Here is a 20,690-nt window from a genome sequence, read left to right as displayed (position 1 = left end):
GTCTTTAACCATCATGGATAAAAAAAAAGTGTCATTTTGATCTCTTATTAAGAAAGGAAATTGTTGATCTAATGTACAAAATACAAGTAATCAGATAACGAGTAAGACTGAGAGGGAACAAAGAAAGAAAGAGTAGAAAAAGCAGAGTTGTTTTGTAATCAGAAGACCGCCATTAATACGGCTTCTCCCAGCACGTGTCCTTCTATTCCTTCTAACAGCTTCTCCTTTGTCGCCTGCAAGTGAAAGGGATGGAATCATTATTTAGAATCTCCATAATAGTATTTACCAATTGTTCCTTCAAATAACATCGATGGCTACGAAATTGAAACAATTTGATTATGTCATAGAATCGAACTGAACTAGGGTGTGATATTAAAACATAAAAGAAGAAAAAGGACGAAATTGACCTTATTGCCGAGGTTCAAATGGTCATCTAAAGCGTAGAGCTTGAACTCAAAGCGGTGGCCATGTGAAGGCAAAGTAGGGGCACGCCAACCAGGGACTTTTTCGTCATTATTTCCCTCTTGAATAGCTGCATAATCACCACCAAGCCCCTGTTGGTTCCCAGAGAAATCTTCGGGGAGGCCCTTCAAGGTAGCCGGTATGTTCACAACCACCCACACGGTCCACGGCACGATCGGGCCGTTGGGGTCCGGTGCGTCAATGTCCTGCACCACAAGAGCCAGGGTCTTGGTCCCTTCAGGTAAATTGTACCATTCCAAAGGCGGAGATTTGTTCTTCTGCGCTCCTTGCCCTTCCGATGTGTATTTTCTCGGCAACCTTCCTTCGTGGTCTATTGCTGAAGACGCCAACCTGAACTCCCCGTTATCGCCCATTGTCCCTTCCAAAATTATATGAAGCTGATTAAATTATAAGGTTCTTCTTCTTCTTCTTCTTCTTCTTCTTCTTCTTTTGGTATAATAGCTTTTGTTTCATCGAAAATGGAAAATGTACGTCCGTTTTTATAGAGTCTGTCAATGGCGTTTGGGCATATGTGTAGCCACACTTACTTAGTTGGTGCCGGAAACTTCGAGTTCATGACACGTCACTTTTGACGTGGCAGGTGAAGAGTGTTATTAGAATTTAGAGGTTTAAGAAAGAAAAACTGCATCTTCCAACCCTTTTTTTTTTTTTTTTTTTTATTTCTTCTTTAACTATTATTATTGTTATTATTATCAATTTGATTTCTTCTTTAATTATTAAACCTTTACTTGTGTTGTGTTTAATTATTAAACCTTTACTTGTGTTGTGTTTTCTTCCCCTTTTGTGTGTAAACATTTTAGCCTTTCGATTTTTGTGAAAATTATTAGTTTATTCTATTACCTCCTTTTCCCTTTTTTGCGTGCCCATAATGGACTAAACATGCCTAATTATTGCTTATAAAATTAAAAAAGAAAAATAATTGCAATTAATAGAGCTTTTAAATTTTGATAATTTAATATATAATAATACTTTTAAGAATTGTACACACAATGAAATCTATTTGTTATAGTACTATTGAGAGACTCTTATTCTTTGATGAGTGATAACTCATTCCCAAACTTAGATAAATGGAATATCTAATTTTTGCCATATTATAAAATTTTGCATTATATAATAATTGGATGATTATATTTCCAACAATTCATCTTGAAATTTTTACAACAATACAACAAAATTTTACTCTATATATAATTAAAAAGCTAAATAGACAATGTAACCTTCCATTGAAATTAATCAGCTCTCTTCATATATCTAACCGTCACTGTCACAGAGTGGATAGCAATTCAGGTTAAAACACTTTTTGAATTTCGACCTCTAAGCCTTATCCATTTTAGTTAGGTTCAGACAGGCAACCATTTTGATGATTGTAATATTTAAAGTCCCATAATAATTAATTCAGAATATTGCAGAAGCACAAACCAAGCACCAAAATTTCCCCCGCAAACAAAAAAAAAAACAAACAATTTATCTACTCAGATGGAGAATACTATCTAAACTGAACTAAAAACAATGCATTTGAAAATAAAATACAGTTCAACTTTTTATACTAATCTTAAACTTAGAGATTATATTCTTCTGAAAACCTAATTTAATGCAAATCAAATGTAACGTAAAATACTACAAAGTCATATTTATAGTATATTAGAAGAAGTTCAGAAATTATAAGGATTTTAGAATCGTGTGTTACATTTGGCGATAATATTTTTATAGACCACAAATATGTATTAACAAGAAAAAGGCAAGAACAAAATCGATCAGTTTCAACCATCTCCCAATTTCCCTTGAATTTTCATAGAGAAGGCTTTAACATATTCACAGGAAGGATATCTGAGGACATCAATTTCAAAAACACCCCAATTTTGAAGTTACAGTCTTCTATTAAGTAATAATGTTACATAGAATGACAAAAAGAATGGAAATAACATTTTTATGTCCTAATTTCTTTCCTTACAAATGTAGAAAGCGAAAGAAGAAAGCGTTAGAGAATATACAAATGACAATTTAATAGTATTTCAACAACCCAATTCTCAAGTTGATGATACCTAATTATGTACAGCAGAAGATATGCTCTTATTTTCCAAATTATAGAATCGCAAAAATAATGGAAATTACCTTTTCAAGCTTTAATTTTTTTCTCGAAATGTAGAAAAAGAAGAAGTTGGGGACAGTGAAGAGAGACATGTACATCGAGGATCATGAATAACCTTCGTCATATAGATGTCAAGTTTTGAACAAAACACACAATATTGCCCTTTAAATTCTGAGGATTTTTCTTCACTTTCTTCATTTTCATAAATAACTGCGATGTAATCGTCGTCGTCGTCATCTTTGCTATCATCTTCTGGTTCAACTCTGCGGTCACTGGAAGTCAGGTAGATGTATCCCATTAATGGAAGAATAGCCAGAAGAATTTTGTCAACGGTATCGTCGGACCATTTTTTACCCATCTCCAAAAACGTAAGAGGAGCAACAACTGCTGCTGCTCCTACTCCAAACCCAACTCCAATGAATACGAATTGCCAATCAGCATCAGCTACTGAAGCTGATTTTTTGTTACTTGTATCCGAAGTTGGATGAGTGGAAGTTTCACATTTATTCAGCAAAGGGGCTCCACATAATCCTTCATTACCAATAAAGGAATCTGCAGAAAATGTTTGGATTTGGGAGCCAGTGGGAATCATACCAACCAACAGATTGTAAGACAGATTCAATACAGATAGAAACGATAGTTCCGCAAGCTGTAGAGGGATTTGGCCAGTAAGCATGTTACTTGACAGATCTAAAGAACCCAGCTGACTCAAATTTCCTATAGATGAGGGAATTTCACCGAACAGGGAATTGTGGGAGAAGTTGAGAAGATAAAGCGCCTTGAGTTCTCCGATCTCTGCAGGTATATAGCCATCGAAGTAATTGCACGAGAAGTCAATGGATGTGAAGACTGTTAGGATTTTTGTCAGTTCAACGTCCAGACCTTTGCTTGTAATAGTTACTGTGTCTTGATAGTTCACAGTACTGAATTTGAAGAAATTAAAACGAAGGTGATTAGCTCTTGACTTGCTAAAGTCTTCCTCATCGACCATTGCTTTCCACTTTTCTATGCATTTTCCAGATATGCTACCATTAAAGTAGTTTCGAGATATGTCAACAATTTGGAGGCTCTTCCAAGTGCCATTGGTCTCTTGACATCCAAATTTACCATGAAATTTGTTTGAGCGAAGAACAAGCACCCGTAAAGTGGATATGCTCTTCAATGAGCATGGGAAGATATCATCTATCCAATTCTTTCCAAGATCCAAAACCTCCAAATATTGACAATTTGATAAAGACTTTGGTACCCGCCCTTCGATGTGGTTTCCACTTAGATCAAGAGTCCTCAGACCGCAGTTAGTTGGAAATGCATTAGGAATAGAGCCATTTAAGGCATTTTCTCTTAGATTTAATACCACAAGATTATCATTCTTCTCAGTTAGACATTGGGGAAACATGCCACTCAAGTTATTATTAGACAAATCCAGCACCTGAAGACTCTTAGCATCGCATATGGATTCAGGAATATTGCCCTGAATGCGATTTTTTGATAGAGAAAAGAAGACAGTGGATGAGAGGTATTGTCCGATAGCAGGTAGAATGGAAGAACTGAAACTGTTATTGGAGAAGTCCAAATAGGCAGCAGATGGAGGAAAGAACGAAAGTGGCCCTTCAAATTTGTTGGAATGAAGGTCAAGAAGATAGAGACTGGAAGAAAGATTCTTTGGAGACCCTTCAAAACCAACAAGGGAATTGCAAGAAAGATTTAACTGACTAAGATCTTCAAGACCCCAAATCCAGAGAGGTATTTCTCCTTGAAGTTCATTATGGGAGAGATCAAGAGAGTTGAGTTTAGATTGATTTTTCAAGAAGCCAGGGAACATTCTTAAATTGCAGGAAGCCAACTTCAATGTGGTCATTTGAGGAAAAGAAGAACTTGAGTCAGTGCCATCCGTTTCAACAGACAGGCTGTTGCTTGAGAGTTCAAGTCTGGTAATATTCTTAAGCTGCTTGAATACGGTTAGATTCAATCTTCCGGTAAAATTGTTGAAAGAAAGTGAGAGAATCTTCAGACCTTGAAGTTCCAAAAACGACATTGGGAATGACCCTTCTAACCGATTGCTCTCCAAAGCAAGGGTATCAAGTAAGAAAGAGGACACGTTGGAGAGCCCATTCAAACTACCATTAAATAGGTTGTAGCACAGTTGAATCTTCCGGATTGATTGAAGATTGAAGAGAGACAAAGGAACGTTTCCAGTGATGGAATTGTTACGCAAATCAAGATTAACGAGATTGGAAAGCTCATCCCATTTTGTGGAAAGCAAGGAACCATTCAACCGATTATGAGCAAGGTTTAAGACAGTAAGATTCTTCAATTGGGAAAATGATGGGACTGGACCAACAAATTTATTGCTCGAAAGATCCAAATATGTAAGTTGTGTAAGGTTTTGGATAGAATTTGGGATTGATCCGTCAAAGTTGCAACTCGCTAAGTCTAATCTGGTCAAATTCTTAAAATTTCCAATAGAATTTGGCAGTGCTCCAGAAAAATTTGTGTCAACTAGAACCAGAGTTCGAAGGGGTCTAGTGGATGGAAATTCTGGAAGAGAACCTTCCAGCAACTTATTATTGGATAAGTCCAGAGTCTGAAGAGTTGATACCTGGAAAATACTTCGTGGAAATTCCCCAGATAAATTTGAACTGCTAAGATGCAGCGAAGTCAAAGTTGGGAAATCCGCAAAATTATCAGGCACCGGTGAGGAAAAGTTGTTACTATCCAGACGAATTTCTGATAGATACTGAAGTTTCGCAAGGGAGGAATCAAGAGGTCCCGAAAGAGAACAGCCCGATAAGCTCAGCACTGTCAGATTTAACAATGAAGACGATAAGGCCTTGCACCATTCACTTCCTGCTGCTGACAAATTTACACCATCGAGATATAGAACACTCAAATTGCTCAAATTCTGAACAAAAGTCATCAAATTTGGGTTCTCAAGCGTCAGCGTCGAAACTTGAAAGAGAGACGAGCTAGTAAGATCGAGCCTAACCAACCCAGTTAAGTTTGAAATCTCAATAGGAATCTGGCCATTAAATCCAGAATTAGACATATTCAGCACACTTAAATTCAAAAGCCTGTTAAATCCAGAAGGCATCGGGGAATTAAACCTGTTGAAACCCAAGTTCAAATCCCGTAAGAACCGAAGACCGAAAAGACTGCTTGAATTATCAATCCCACCTAAAATCGACTCCTCGCTCAAATCAAGACCGATAACACAGCCGTCGCTGCAGTTAACACCCTTCCAATTACAGTAATCAACACTTCGATTCCAGTGCACCAGTTTCTTGGACAAGGAAGAATCGTATGCGAGATCATTCTTCAATTGGAGCAACAGAGACAGCTGATCGTCAGGGCATCGTCCAGAAACCAAAGAAATCCCAATGCTAAGGAAAATAAAGGTGCTAAAAATCAAAGAAATGCATGAAAAGAAAAGGTTTCTCATCGGGACGGATTAATGGAAAGGTCCATACGGATAAAGAATGGGGAAAGCGGTGTGAATTAGTAATGGGAATTAGGAAGTTCATAAGCCACAGGGTTGACCTTCAGACATGTGTGGGTTGGGCAAGACCAGATTGAAAAAATCCGAATGCGTGAAGAGGGAAGAGCAGAGAGGAAGAGAATGAATTGAAGAAAAGAGAAATTAGGGGAAATTGCACTGAAGAAGGATAATGGTGGAGGAACGGTCAGCGTCAGCGATGGAGAAATTGAGTATTCAAAGTAAACCGCGTCTATGTGAACCCAAATACCCAATAATGCAAAATTTCCGCCGCCACAACGCAAATCGACTTTCTTTTTCTGACTCCCCGTTTCCTTTCTTTCCCAATTGTTTCATTTTCCGATTATATAAAGTTACAAAAATCAACTAAACCTAACCAACCAAATAACCAACAACATATCATATCATATCATATATATACACACAACAAAACTTAGGTACTACACCCATAGTTCATGTTCCATCCCTCATACTCATCTCATCTTATATTCTCAAATTTTACCCCGAATCGAGTGAATTCAACACATATAACTAGATAAGAATAAAATATTGTTAATATAAATAATAAACTCTTTAACTTGTTCAAAAATTTTAAATTATTAATATTATTTTAATAAATGATGACAAAAGTAACGAAAATGTAAAAGATTTTACAAAAATAAGTGTCAAAATTGTGGACTCGATCAACAATTTCCACATCTATTTTGTCTATAGCGTTAATTTCATAACTGATTTGTCGATGATTTTATTTTTGTAATTTTTTTAAGCAACTCTATTATTTTTAGAACTAATCCTTTTATTTCCTTTTATAAAATTTTCAAAAATATTAATTGACATTTCTTATGAATTTTTTTTATCATTAAGATTTCAATGTCTTTATGACACCAATATTTTAAATCTTGTTTCATCTTAGGTATATAACTAGTGGAAATTTAAAATATGATTTCGAATCTATTTAATATATATTCTCTTTAATCTATTTGAATAAAATTAATAATTTAGTTCTCGGAAGAGTTCAATACAAAGTTCTTTTATACATAAAAAAGACATAAACATAAATTATAATGAATAAAACTCTATCAAATTAACTATAGCAACTTGTCTTTTGTAATTTGTAAATTTATATTCAGTACTAACCAACTTTATCCATCTACATATGTAATTCTCAATCTAATTTTTTTTCCAATTAACTTTCACAAAATAATGAAATTGTTACAAACTTTAAAATTCAAAATATGAAATTAATACACATTAAATTTAGTAATTAAATTGTTATAAAATTAAGAATACAAACATTAAATTGTTACATGCTGAAATTAATTAATTCAAAAGCAAAAATCCAAACTATATTTCTAAACTTATTTAAACGACTCGTATTGGGTTTTTATGAATCATCCCTGTACCAATATAAACACGATTCAAGGAATCTAATAGCCATAAAATTAAATTGTATAAAATAAAACCATAAAATTAAATTTAGGGTCAACACATGACTTGACTTTTTTTCCTTAAAAAGAAATTGCTTTGAATAGGTCAAAGACCTACAAACTTATTATTATTACTATTATTATTCTAATTGTCACCGTTTAGGTTTTAATTTCCATATGAAATATGGTCAAAACTTCAAAGTGGCCGGCGATCTTAGTCGATTCAGAATATTTACCTTTCAGCAATTTTTAACTTGGAGTGTTATAAATCCCAATCCACATCTGATCTGTTCGTGTTCATACGTTCGCTATGAACCAATCTAAAACAAACTTAAAATTCCATGTCCCTCCCAACACCTATTTTCCATTCCGAATGAGATTAAACCCTTCTTTTATTATTATTATTATTATTATGAAAAGCCAAAGCCAAAGCCAAAGCCGAAGCCCATCTCATCAATGCTTTCGATTTTTTCTCCCAGACGCAAACACCAGCGATTACGCCCGTGATAGCTCCTGATATGAATCCAAGTGTAATTATTATATATTTCCATTCAAATTCGTTTTCTGAAGATTCCATTGTATCTGAAGATGATGGTTGAATTGCAATTCCACATTCCTTCGGCAAAGGGACTCCACATAATCTTTCATTACCAATAAAGGAGTCTGCAGAAAATGTTTGGATTTGCGAGCCAATGGGAATCATACCAACCAATTGATTGTAGGACAGATTCAATACAGATAGAAACGATAGGTCCGCGAGCTGTAGAGGGATTTCGCCAGTAAGCATGTTACTTGAAAGATCTAAAGAACCCAGCTGACTCAAATTTCCTATAGATGAGGGAATTTCACCGGACAGGGAATTGTGGGACAAGTTGAGAAGATAAAGCGCCTTGAGTTCTCCGATTTCTGCAGGTATATAGCCATCGAAGTGATTGCACGAGAAGTCGATGGATGTGAAGACTGTTAGGATTTTTGTCAGTTCCACCTCAAAACCTTTACTTGTAACAGTTACCGTGTCTTGATAGTTCACGGAACTGAATTTGAAGAAATTAAAACGAAGGAGATTAGCTCTTGTCTTGCTAAAGTCTTCCTCATCCACCATTGCTTTCCACTTCATTAGGACCTTTCCAGGTATATCACCACTAAAGTTGTTTTGAGATAGGTCGATAATTTGCAAGCTAGGCCAGCTGTCATTACTCACTGGACATCCAATATTTCCATGAAATTGGTTCGCGCGAAGAACGAGGATGCGCAAGGTGGATATGTTCTTTAATGTACATGGAAACATATCGAATATCTGATTATTCCCAAGGTTCAAAACCTCCAAATTTCTGCAATTTGATAATGAACTTGGTACCTGCCCTTCAATGTTGTTTCCACTGATATCGAGAGTTCTAAGACCGCATATATTTGGAAATATATTAGGAATAGAGCCCTTGAAGGTATTTTCTTTCAGATTTAGTATCGCTAGAGTCTTAATCATCTCAGTTAAACACTGGGGAATCATACCACTCAAGTTATTATGAGACAGATCTAGTACCCGAAGACTGTGAGCCTTGCATATGGATTCCGGGATACTACCTTGAATGTGATTTCTTGATAGAGAAAAAAAGACTGTTGTCCCAAGGTACTTACCGACTTCAGGAGGAATAACAGAAGAAAAACTGTTACTGGAGAAATCCAAATAGGTAGCAGATGGAGGAAATAACGAAAGTAGTGGCCCTTCAAATTTGTTGGAATGAAGGTCAAGAAGATAGAGACTGGGAGAAAGATTCTTTGGAGGACCTTCGAAACCAACAAGAGAGTTGCAAGAAAGATTTAACTCAACGAGCTCGGTAAGATTCCAAATCCAGAAAGGTACTTGTCCTTGAAGTTCATTACGGGAGAGATCAAGAGAATGAAGTTCATTTTGATGTTTCAAGAAGACAGGGAACGTTTTTAAATTGCAAGAAGCCAACTTTAATGTGGCAATTTGTGGAAAGGCAGAACCTGAGTCGGTGCTTTCTGTTTCAACGGACAGGCTGTTGCTTGAGAGTTCAAGTCTTTTAATATTCTTAAGCTGCTTGAATACGGTTAGATTCAATCTTCCGGTAAAATTGTTGAATGAAAGTGAGAGAATCTTCAGACCTTGAAGTTCCAAAAACGACATTGGGAATGGCCCTTCTAACCGATTGCTCTTCAAAGCAAGGGTATCAAGTAACAAAGAGGACACGTTCGAGAGCTCATTCAAACTACCATTTAATAGATTGTAGTTCAGTTGAATCTTCCGGATTGATTGAAGATTGAAGAGAGACAAAGGAACATTTCCAGTGATGGAATTGTTACGCAACTCAAGATTAACGAGATTGCAAAGCTCTTCCCATTTTGTGGAAAGCAAGGAACCATTCAACCGATTATGAGCCAGGTTTAAGACAATAAGATTCTTCAATTGAGAAAATGATGGGATTGGACCAACAAATTTGTTGCTCGAAAGATCCAAATAGGTGAGTTGTGTAAGGTTTTGGATAGAATTTGGGATTGATCCGCCAAAGTCGCAATCCGCCAAGTCTAATCTGGACAAATTCTTAAGATTTCCAATAGATTCTGGCAGTGTTCCTGAAAAATTTGTGCCTTGGAGTACTAGAGTTTGAAGGGGTCCGTTAAACTGAAAATCTCGAAACGAACCTTGCAGCAGGTCATTATTGAATAGGTCGATAGTACGAAGATTTGGCACCTTGAATATGCTTTGTGGAAAAACTCCACGTAATCTCGTAATGCTAAGCTGCAGCGAAGTCAGATTTAAGAACTCTGCAAACTCTTCAGGAACTAGTGAGGAAAATATGTTATTATCTAGACGAATCACTGATAGAGATGGAAGCTTCACAAGGGAAGGATCGAGAGGTCCATTAAGAGAACAACTCGATAAACTCAACACTCTTAGATTAAGCAGTGGAGATGATGACAAGGCCTTGCACCATTCCCTTCCTTGTGCTGATAAATCTACATCATCCAAAATTAGCACTCTCAAATTGCTCAAATTCTGAACAAAAGTCATCAAATTTGGGTTCTCAAGCTTCAGTGCCAAAAATTGAAAGAGAGGCGAGCTAGTAAGATCGAGTCTGACCAACCCAGTTAAGTTTGAAATCTCAATAGGAATCTGGCCATTAAATCCGGAATTAGACATATTCAGCACCCTTAAATTCGAAAGCCTCTTAAATCCCGAAGGCATCGGGGAATTAAACCTGTTGAAACCCAAGTTCAAATTCCGTAAGAACCGAAGACTGAAAAGACTGCTTGAATTATCAATCCCACCTAAAATCGATTCCTCGCTCAAATCAAGACCGATAACACAGCCGTCGCTGCAGTTAACACCATTCCAATTACAGTAATCGACACTTTCATTCCATTGCACCAGTTTCGTGGACAAGGAAGAATCGTATACAAGATTATTCTTCAATTCCAGCAACAGAGACTGCTGATCCTCAAGGCATCGTCCAAAGACGACGTTACTGTCTAGTGGAAGTAACATCGACCATATGGGTACTAAAAAAGGCCATGAAAATAGTATATTCCTCATCGGAATGGCTATCTGTACAAGAGAAGGGGATGGATTTTGAAGAAAAGAAAGGTGATGAACCTTGAATTGATAAAAAGAAATGTTGATAATGAGGATTGATAATGGGGATTTATCAGTTATCCAGCTGGTTTAGTAATCTGCATTTCTAGGAAAAACATTGAGTTGCTAAGCACATTGACCGCAAGTTTGGAAGTCGTCTCCATCTTGCTGGTACTTTCTTAATTAGCATTTAATTATATCCAGAAAATCAAAAAAAGAAGAAAACTGGTCCTCTAACGTCTTAATTTTAAAACTGTGGAAACAATAATATTATAATCCACAAATTATAATAAAAAAGTCAAGAAAAATTATAATAACGGTGAACTATAATATTAACTTAATCCTCCAAAAGCTTTCAAAATGTCCGCAACTCAAAATGAGCTATCCACATAGAGAACCATTCATCTCTCATCTCTTAAGAAGCTATCCATATAGAGAACCATTTTTCTTTTTTCAGGATTAAGATGACAAAATAACGATTTGAAATAAAGGATTGAGACAAACAACTAAAACTTTAGAAAACAATATCATTCTTTCAAATCAATAACAATTTAGTACTCCAAAGAGAATCACAACGTCGTAATTGTTCACTCATGTTCTAATTAAAAAATGAAGATAATGGATTCTTGAATATGACCAAAGCGCAGACATCCTGAAAACAGAAAGATACCATATGGTATTAAATTTTTTGAAGTAAAGCATAAAAACCTACCATCTCTGCCTCCAAATAAACCCTTTCTCAGATTGTTCCTTCTAAAATCTTAACTCTCGCATCTCCAAAGTCAACTACAATGAGAGAGATGAAATATTAAAAGGCATATTAAACACCACGATCCAAAAAGACACACACCTAACTACATAAATGTAACACCGTAACCAACTTTACCTATACTGAACTTTAGTTACGAAACCAAAACCTTCTTTATTGAGTCTGGACTCATGTACCGACCAGGATACTCAAGATTCATGTCCTTGTTAGGGATGGTTTCATCACCCATATTAGCATGGTTTCATCACCCATATTAGCATCTATAGTGTATGTCTGATGCTAGACAAGTCAAAGTGCTTCAAAATCTTATGGTGTGAACCTAGGGAGGGGAGCTATCCATACAAAAGTTCTCTACTTATTTTAAATTTGTGGTAGGTATGTAACGACTACTCGAGATGTAAATTAAGAAATCGACTTATTTGTCTGAACATGATTTGGCTCAAACAAGAAAAGATAGGGACTAAAATAGTTGTCCAAATTTCACTTATTTTCTAACAAAGGTTAGACCGAAATCTGATCACATTTATTCATATATTAAAGACCCCATCAAAAAGGAATCCTTGTTTATGCAGATAATCAATCTTGTCTCTTTATATTGCCGAAATTTTCATGTCATATTTCCGGAAGATAAATGCTCCTCTTTGAATTATAAGTCATCCTGCCATGCACATTAATGTTGCTATTTTTAGATTGAAGCGAACCATGATAAAAAATTTCACATATGAACAGAGTGGAGCGGGTAATTAAATCTTTAACCTATATTTCATAAGAGGAATTGTAACTATAATAACAATATTAGGTTCTCAAATGACAAACCATACTTAGTCCACATAACTTATTTCACAATTAATTCTAAAAAATTGAAGGAAAACAAAAAAAAAACATTTTACATTTTCTAGAAAATAAAAATGACAATAAGAAATTGACCTTTTCTATACTGAATTATGTATAAATAACTCATAAAAAAAATTGACAATTAGAAAAGAAAGCCCTTGACATTGACTATTTCATTCGATACAAGGACATGCTATCTGCGTAACCAAACACTCCCGTTGCAGCAAATTTGGGGGAGTGAGCTGACCTTGACCGTGGCCGTGGCCGTGGCCGTGGCGTATTCTCGAAGCTTCACTCATCGGTAGCGCGAACGTCGGTTATGGTGACTGAAAGTGTTTAAAAGCAAGAGTGAAGACCCAACATCTAATCAAGAAATGGACATGGATACCGACGAAAATTCGAATGCCAAAGGTGTGAGGCTATTTCTATTCTGTACTCTTTTTCGGATTTTCAGATTTGTCGTATACTATTGAGATTCTTTCTTTTACGATTTTCGTAACGATGAGTGTCTCTGTATTAAAGGAAAGGAAGGGCAAGGGAAGCTCATAATGGTTATATTAGTGGGTGCACCTGGAAGCGGCAAGTCCACCTTTTGCGAACTTGTTATGGGTTCCTCTTCTCGCCCTTGGGTTCGGATCTGTCAGGTTTCTCTCTAATAGTGAATGCTATCTGTTCGATGAAATGCTTCTTTGAGCTTCAGTAACACTTAAGTGGTTTTGTTGTGTCAATTCTGGTTGGAAGTGTTATCTTAATAATCACTTGGGTCATTCTGCAAGTGTTTCCAAACGTCAAGATCACTTTGTTATTTTTAAAATCACTATATGAAATATACCTACCTGTAATGATTCAAACCAAATCCGGATGATACGGAGATTGCATTTAAAAGTATAAAATATTTAATTAATTTGAAGTGATTCAACTTAATTTTAAACATGACAATAGTGATATCTAACCATTTCAAAATCATTTCAAAATCATTCTCCCACTAAATTCTTCTCACTCTTTCTAAAACCACTACAGATCACTTTGAAGTATGATGAGTTCGACTTGGTAGTGTTTTTGGCATATTTTTTCACTCCTGAAACGTCGCACATAAAAGAAGGTTGTTTTTATTTGTTTCAGGATACCATTGGAAATGGCAAGTCTGGAACCAGAGCACAGTGCTTGAAGAGTGCAACAAGTGCACTGAATGATGGAAAGAGTGTATTTGTGGACAGGTGCAATCTTGAAATAGAGCAGCGTGCTGATTTTGTGAAGCTCGGGGGCCCTCAAGTGGATGTACATGCTGTTGTATTAGATCTCCCTGCTCAGCTCTGTATCTCTCGTTCTGTTAAGCGGACTGGTCATGAAGGGAACTTATCAGGTGGAAAAGCTGCTGCTGTTGTGAATAAAATGCTGCAAAAGAAAGAATTGCCCAAACTTAATGAAGGGTTCACTCGCATAACCTTTTGCCACGATGAGAGCGACGTTCTATCCGCTATAGATATGTACAAATCGCTTGATTTACATAATATGCTTCCACATGGATGTTTTGGACAGAAGAACCCAGACAAGAAAGTACAACTTGGCATAATGAAGTTCTTGAAGAAAGCAGAAAACCCTTCAAAAACGTGTTCTAGTGCCAATGCCGACAAGAATTCTCCAACTTCTCAACCTACCCAGGAAAAGAGGGAGTCTTGTGATAAAAAGGAAGAGTCTTCCTGCAGAATGTCAAGGAATGTAGCTATGGAGTCGGAGAAAGGTGAAAGTCCAGGCGTTAGATCCTTAGAAGGCAAGATTACTCAAAGTGATCCACCAACTCTTGCATTCCCATCTATTTCGACTTCAGATTTCAAGTTTAGCCATGAGAAGGCTGCTGAAATTATTGTTGAAAAGGTTGAAGAATTCATGGATAAGCTTGGAAATGCCAGACTCGTACTGGTAGACTTGAGTCATGGATCAAAGATATTGTCGATGGTTAAAGCTAAAGCAACCGAGAAAAATATTAGTTCCACCAAGTTTTTCACATTCGTAGGTGATATAACTAAACTCAATTCCGAAGGTGGATTGCGCTGCAATGTTATAGCCAATGCTGCAAACTGGTATACTTGTAGCATATTTATGCTTATCTCCGTTCCAATGTCTTAGAATTATAATTGGTCATTTATTGTTAAGTAGTGTATGAGAAAGCTATGATACTCATTATCTGTCATTTCTCCAGTTGGCCTTACATTCTGAACTAGTATCTATCGGGTGGCTGGGCCAGAAAATGATCTACAGAAGTAGGGATATTCTCAACATGATATTTCGTAACAGATTGATCGATCTATATGATTTTTTTTTTTCCATTTGATTTTGAAGCAAATTGATGTATTATGCCGTATGTTTGTTTGCAATCTCTATGAGGAAGGTACTTGATCAAGATATTCCATGCAGGCGACTGAAACCGGGAGGTGGTGGTGTGAATGCTGCGATTTTTAGTGCTGCAGGCCCTGGTCTGGAAGTGGCGACTAAACAACAAGCAAACTCCCTTCATCCTGGCAATGCCGTGGCTGTTCAGTTGCCTTCAACTTCTCCTTTGTTAAATAGGGAAGGAGTAACCCATGTCATACATGTTCTTGGACCCAACATGAATCCACAAAGGCCAAATTATCTCAACAATGACTATGATGAAGGTTGCAAGCTTCTTGGCAATGCTTACTCTTCCCTATTTCAGGCCTTTATTTCAATCGTACAAGACAAATATAAGTCGGTTAAGGGAATTAATGAATGCCTCGGCTCAACACCTCCAGAACCACAAAAGCACTCCGAGAACAGTCATCACAAGTTTAAGAGAGAGAATTTGCAAAATCTTGAAATAAGCAAAAAATGGAAAGGATCTCATAACTCAACCGAAGGATTAAACCAAAACAACAATAAGACTGTCCCCAAAAAGAGTAAGCACTGGGGTTCATGGGCACAAGCACTTTATGACACTGCAATGCATCCCGAGCGACATACCAATTCTGTACTAGAGACATCAGATGATGTTGTAGTACTGTATGATATTTATCCGAAGGTACCTTTCAGTTTTATTGTTGGGTTGGAGTTATGACTGTCTTGAGTTATTACGGCTTTGTTCTATGTAGTTCGGATGATAAAAGATCTACTCTTGAACTTTTTTCGCAGGCACGCAAGCATCTTTTAGTCGTGGCTCGGCATGAAGGCCTCGATCAACTAGCCGACGTATGTACAGAACACCTTCCATTGTTGAGGACAATGCACGCTATGGGTTTGAAGTGGATCCATAAGTTCTTTCATGAAGATGCACCATTGGTCTTTCGCCTTGGATACCACTCGGTAGGTCACCAGTACATTGCGATGGTGGGATCAAATACACACCAGAAATTCTGATACACAAAGTGTTCTCTTTACCATTTCGCAGGCTCCATCAATGAGGCAGCTGCACCTACATGTTATAAGCCAGGATTTCGATTCCACTCATCTGAAAAACAAGAAGCACTGGAATTCTTTCAACACCGATTTCTTCAGAGACTCGGTGACCGTTATAGACGAAGTCAGTAGCCATGGAAAGGCGAGGATCATGGACGACGAGAGATTGATATCTATGGAGTTACGTTGCAACAGATGCAGAAGTGCTCATCCCAACTTACCCAAATTGAAAGCGCATATTTCCAAATGCCAAGCGCCTTTCCCTTCCACACTGCTTGAGGACGGTCGTTTAGTCGTTGAGCCAAGCAATGCTCCTCTTTCTTAGCTTTCATAATGTCTTCCACACACAAAAATTTTGTTGTGAATATTTTGAGCTCTATCTTTGGGGTTTATGCAGTTCTGATGATGGCCTCGAGAAGCATACATTTTGTCTCTCTCTCGGATTTCGAAGATTCAAGTTCCATGAATCCATTTAATTGCACGGAATTTTCAAACTACATTTTTGTTGATTTTTCCTTCTCCTAGTGTTTTGTGGGAAAGTCTGGTGTCACTCTCCTGATTATTATGTTCTCCTTTTTATTCATATATTTTGAGTTTTAATTTATATTTAGTCTCTAAACTTTTTTCTTCTTTTTCCTTCAAGAAAAAAGTCGATAAATTTCTAAATGTCATATTTCACTAAAATTGAGTTTAGTTTTCATTGAATTTCTCCACTTGTGTCGATTTTTTTGATAACGTAAATTTTTTTTTTAATAGTAATGAAAAATAGTGGAAACTAATTACTTTTATTCTTTAAAATTAATTATTCGAAATCAACGGTTGTATGGTGAGTATTTTTAATTTAAAAAAATCAAATCTGGATTATAAGGATAAATCTTGAAACTTAAATTTGAAAACAAAATTCAAGATATGAGTGTGAAGTTTAGAAATAAAAACAAAAAAAAAAACAAAAAAAACAAAACAAAGGGTAAAAAGTTAATCAAAGACTAAATGAAAATGTAACCTAATCCAATTAAAACTATTTTACAAAGTTCTTTAAGAAATACTGAAGATATCCTTCATAAATGAGTGCGACACAAAGAAAATGAGCCAAAAAAATGGTTTATCTTATTTTTAAAGAAGAAGAAATCTAGACCATAGAAATATTAGGAAGACTATAATTTTCCAAGGCGAACCTATCATTGTAACAACATCAATTGGTAATTAGAGAATAATTGTTCCTCAAACTTATTTTATCTCTTTCAAGGTCCTACAAATCAATGAATAAATATTGGTCTCAATCAGTTTCTTTAAGCCTCTGTCTTGTTTTCCTTTTTCATAAAACATAAACAATAGTTTCTAATTTTTAAGGTCAAATTGAAAAATCGCTTTCATTAACATGTACATTTTTTATATATAGAATCCTCCTTCCACGTTGTTTAATTTAACTCTTTAGATTTCAGCTTTGATTAAAATTAATTTTGATTACACAAAGTTATGCGGCGGCTTAGGGGATTTATTCGTAAATTCTTGACCAATCAAAATATTCAAACATCACACTAAAACAAAAGGAAAAAGTTCTACATCCACTTCGATTTTTAATTATGCAAATTTGACGCCAACTCTAAATATTATCGTCTTTTAGAAAGAGAATATCTTCTTTGGTATGCAATCCTTTTCATATACTTTTAAAGTAATCCTCATTGGAGCATCAAATATTGTGGTTTATTTCAATTATTTTGAGAGTTAAAGTATTATTATTACAAATGAAGTGTTTTGCAGTCTCATCTTTTTGGAGGATCATCCAATGTGTCTCACCTTTGTTTACATTAACCAATTGGGCATTAGATTTGAGGGATTTAGGGTTTGTATTTAACCAAATATCACGTGAGGAGCACGTGGCAATACACTAGTGAAAGTTTCTTTTTGCAGGCTGAAGAGTGAAAAGCAAGAAATAGACCAGAAAAGAATACAAAACCCAGATAACATTGTTCTCAATAAGAAAATCTTCAGAGGAATTTACATCACGAAATACTTGTTTTTTTTTTTTTTTTCTCTAATATAAAATCTCAAATCAAACACTTGTTTTTACCTAAAGATGACACGATAACGAGAAAAGTAAATGCTGCAAAGTTGATGAATTTATTGTTATTATTAATTTTGTATTACTGAGGATTGGGAGGGCGGCTGTTGGCAGCAGACACTCTTGAGCCCCATTCCAATAGTTCTTTGCTTGTATCATCCTTGTGAGCAATTACCTCAATGAAACACAAGCTATCCTTTTTGGCTTCTGTAGCTGTTTCAATGGCCTCCACAAGCTCTTCCTCGCATCGAACCTGCAACAAACAACAAATTGAATCAGAATCCTTTCTACCCACATATCTCAATTCAGCTAGTTCGATATTTGACTTACCTTTGTTGTCCAACACTTCCCCTCTCCGTTGTGGATTGCATCCACCAATGCCGTGTAGTTCCAGTTCTTGATCACATTATAAGGCCCGTCGTGGATTTCAACTTCAATAGTGTAGCCACCGTTGTTTATCAAGAATATGATGGTTTTCTGTCCGCATCGGATCATTGTTGATATGTCTTGCGCAGTCACCTGCGGACGTACCAATTATCAACCAGTGTTTTTCAATAATGTAAGATCGTGCCAAAGAAATTGATTGAAACAATTCTTTACCTGGAAACTTCCGTCACCAATAAAAGCAAGTACTCTTTTTTCTGGAACGGCTTGTGCATATCCAAGAGTAGCACCAACTGACCAACCAATTGAACCATATTGCATTTGGAATTCATATCTGCAAATGAACAAATACAAGGAGGAAATCAAATTTTAGGATCTAAACATAACTGTGAAGAAATGAATTAACCAAATTTTCAAACAATGCCCACCCGCATCCTTTTGGTAATTTAAGTTTCTGGCAGTTGAACCAAGAGTCCCCTGTCTCAGCAATCACAGCCGTTTGATGACTAAGCATCTTCTGAATATGTTGGAACAAAATATTAACTCTCAGTGGCTCTTTAGGCTCAGCTTTCAAAGGGGATCCTTCAGGAACAAAGATTCTATGGTAGTTTTCATATGCAGTAGTGTTGTTATTCACGCGCTTTGAAAGGGCTTGAAGGAAATCTTTCATTAGAACACATCCAAATGTAGGTCCATTGCCAATGGTCACTCGATCAGGCTGCACGATAATGGCCTTCTCCCTTTTGAGTAAAAGGGAGTACCCAACAGAGCTGTAATCATTGAAAATCGGCCCAGCAAACAAGTATGCATCAGCAGATTCGACGATCTCGGCACAGAAGGCAGTACTGACAGCACCCCAGTAAGTTCCAATGAAATGAGGATGGTGCTCAGGTACCAGGCCTTTCGCCGATGGCATTACAGCCAAGGCATAGCCACAAGCATCAGCAAGCTGCACAAATGCATCACAAGCCTTTGCAACTCGCATTTTAGGCCCACCAACAAGCACTGGCTTCACAGCCTTGTTCAAGAAATGTGCTGCTGCTTCCACTGCTGCCTCTAGCCCATGTGGATTGCTCACTCTGTTTTCATCACAGATATCCATTCAATAATAAATTAGCTCCCTAAACTTTCAAGAAATTTGAAATTAACCCAAAGTCTTGCTACGTAGAAGAAGACCCAACAGGGTGAAAATCAAGATTAATTAGAGAGAAAACATTGCAAGGTTTAAACACAGGACAATCTGCTATGCCATGGAGCAAATGCTGAAGCCGATTGATGAACATAAATGTAGTACTATATCACAGACTCTTATATGAATGAAAGTTTATAAAGTAAAGTTGTTTAGAGAACTTACTTGGGAGAAAGTGAAAAAGGAACTGGATCGCGGCTGAAAGTAGGATGAGGAATCCCAGGCAAATTACAACTAATACTAATATAAACAGGCTTGCTTTCTTTCAAGGCAGTAGAAATGGCAGTATCAATCAATTCGTGAGCATCTTCAAGATTATTCACAACAGCCTAAACAAAAAACCAACAAACCCCTTCGTTAATCTAGAATAAAAAAAAAAACGAAAATAATAATAAAGAATCATGCCACAAAATCTTGTATAGTTACCTGAAAGCAAGTAACGGTTTGAAAGCATCGGAGTTCTTGGCTGAAATCAGGGAGGCCAATTGTATGATGAAGGATTCTGTTAGTTCCATAATCGTTGGAGTTAGGGCCACCAACGATACAAATGAGCGGCAAGTTCTCACTATAAGCACCGGCAATGGCATTCAGAACAGAAAGACCACCGACGGTAAACGTGACAACACACGCGCCAACACCGCGGGACCTAGCGTAGCCATCAGCGGCATATCCAGCATTAAGCTCGTTACAGCAGCCGATGTTATTAAGCGCAGGCTCCGCAATTAAATGATCAAGAAGCGTGAGGTTAAAATCGCCGGGGACGGTGAAGACATCGGTGACGCCGATTTGAACAAGACGGCGAGCAAGGTGGCGGCCAAGGGTGGCGTCGGAGGAGTTAACGACGGTGGAGGGAACAACGGAGTTTTGGATGGTGCAAACAGAGCCGTTGGATGGGCAACAAACGACGTTGTTTTGGGGTTTGCAAGTGTCGAGTGATCCGATTTTGGTGTCCAT

At 36.8% G+C, this 20,690-nt stretch overlaps 5 protein-coding genes across 6 annotated transcripts; 1 reads left to right on the top strand and 4 right to left on the bottom strand.

The window, feature by feature from the left end:
- Positions 1-16: 16 nt before the first annotated feature.
- LOC103486265 (uncharacterized) lies at positions 17-2,735 on the bottom strand. The gene is made up of 3 exons (XM_008444162.3): positions 2,596-2,735; positions 408-841; positions 17-233 (listed from the first exon to the last, which is right to left on the bottom strand). Exons 2-3 carry the CDS (start codon positions 834-836, stop codon positions 159-161), a joined length of 504 nt encoding a protein of 167 aa, XP_008442384.2. The 5' UTR covers positions 837-841; positions 2,596-2,735; the 3' UTR covers positions 17-158.
- On the bottom strand, positions 2,399-6,393 carry LOC103486267 (receptor-like protein 7). 2 transcript variants are annotated; one of them, XM_051084278.1, is made up of 2 exons: positions 5,677-5,820; positions 2,399-5,591 (listed from the first exon to the last, which is right to left on the bottom strand). In XM_051084278.1, the coding sequence occupies exon 2, from the start codon at positions 5,487-5,489 to the stop codon at positions 2,607-2,609; it is 2,883 nt and encodes a 960-aa protein (XP_050940235.1). In that variant the 5' UTR covers positions 5,490-5,591; positions 5,677-5,820; the 3' UTR covers positions 2,399-2,606. The 2 variants fall into 2 exon arrangements, with proteins under 2 accessions (XP_050940235.1, XP_008442386.2); XM_008444164.3 differs by having other exon boundaries at positions 2,399-6,393.
- Positions 6,394-7,706: 1,313 nt separating this feature from the next.
- On the bottom strand, positions 7,707-11,461 carry LOC103486268 (receptor-like protein 32). The gene has a single exon (XM_008444165.3). It carries the CDS (start codon positions 11,046-11,048, stop codon positions 7,872-7,874), a length of 3,177 nt encoding a protein of 1,058 aa, XP_008442387.3. The 5' UTR covers positions 11,049-11,461; the 3' UTR covers positions 7,707-7,871.
- A 1,378-nt stretch (positions 11,462-12,839) lies between these two features.
- Positions 12,840-16,598, top strand: LOC103486269 (transcription factor bHLH140). The gene is made up of 6 exons (XM_008444167.3): positions 12,840-13,101; positions 13,213-13,334; positions 13,813-14,771; positions 15,106-15,727; positions 15,838-16,008; positions 16,094-16,598. The coding sequence occupies exons 1-6, from the start codon at positions 13,065-13,067 to the stop codon at positions 16,424-16,426; spliced, it is 2,244 nt and encodes a 747-aa protein (XP_008442389.2). The 5' UTR covers positions 12,840-13,064; the 3' UTR covers positions 16,427-16,598.
- A 1,647-nt stretch (positions 16,599-18,245) lies between these two features.
- Positions 18,246-20,690, bottom strand: PDC1 (pyruvate decarboxylase 1). Its single transcript, NM_001297492.1, is given in 6 exon segments — positions 18,246-18,416; positions 18,494-18,682; positions 18,764-18,881; positions 18,976-19,626; positions 19,902-20,065; positions 20,163-20,690. Coding segments are annotated over 6 exon segments (1,821 nt in total).

This window comes from Cucumis melo, chromosome 4 (assembly GCF_025177605.1).
Source record: "Cucumis melo cultivar AY chromosome 4, USDA_Cmelo_AY_1.0, whole genome shotgun sequence".
NCBI lineage: Eukaryota > Viridiplantae > Streptophyta > Magnoliopsida > Cucurbitales > Cucurbitaceae > Cucumis > Cucumis melo.
Note: the sequence above shows the minus strand (reverse complement) of the source record. Positions and strands in the feature narration are given on the sequence as shown.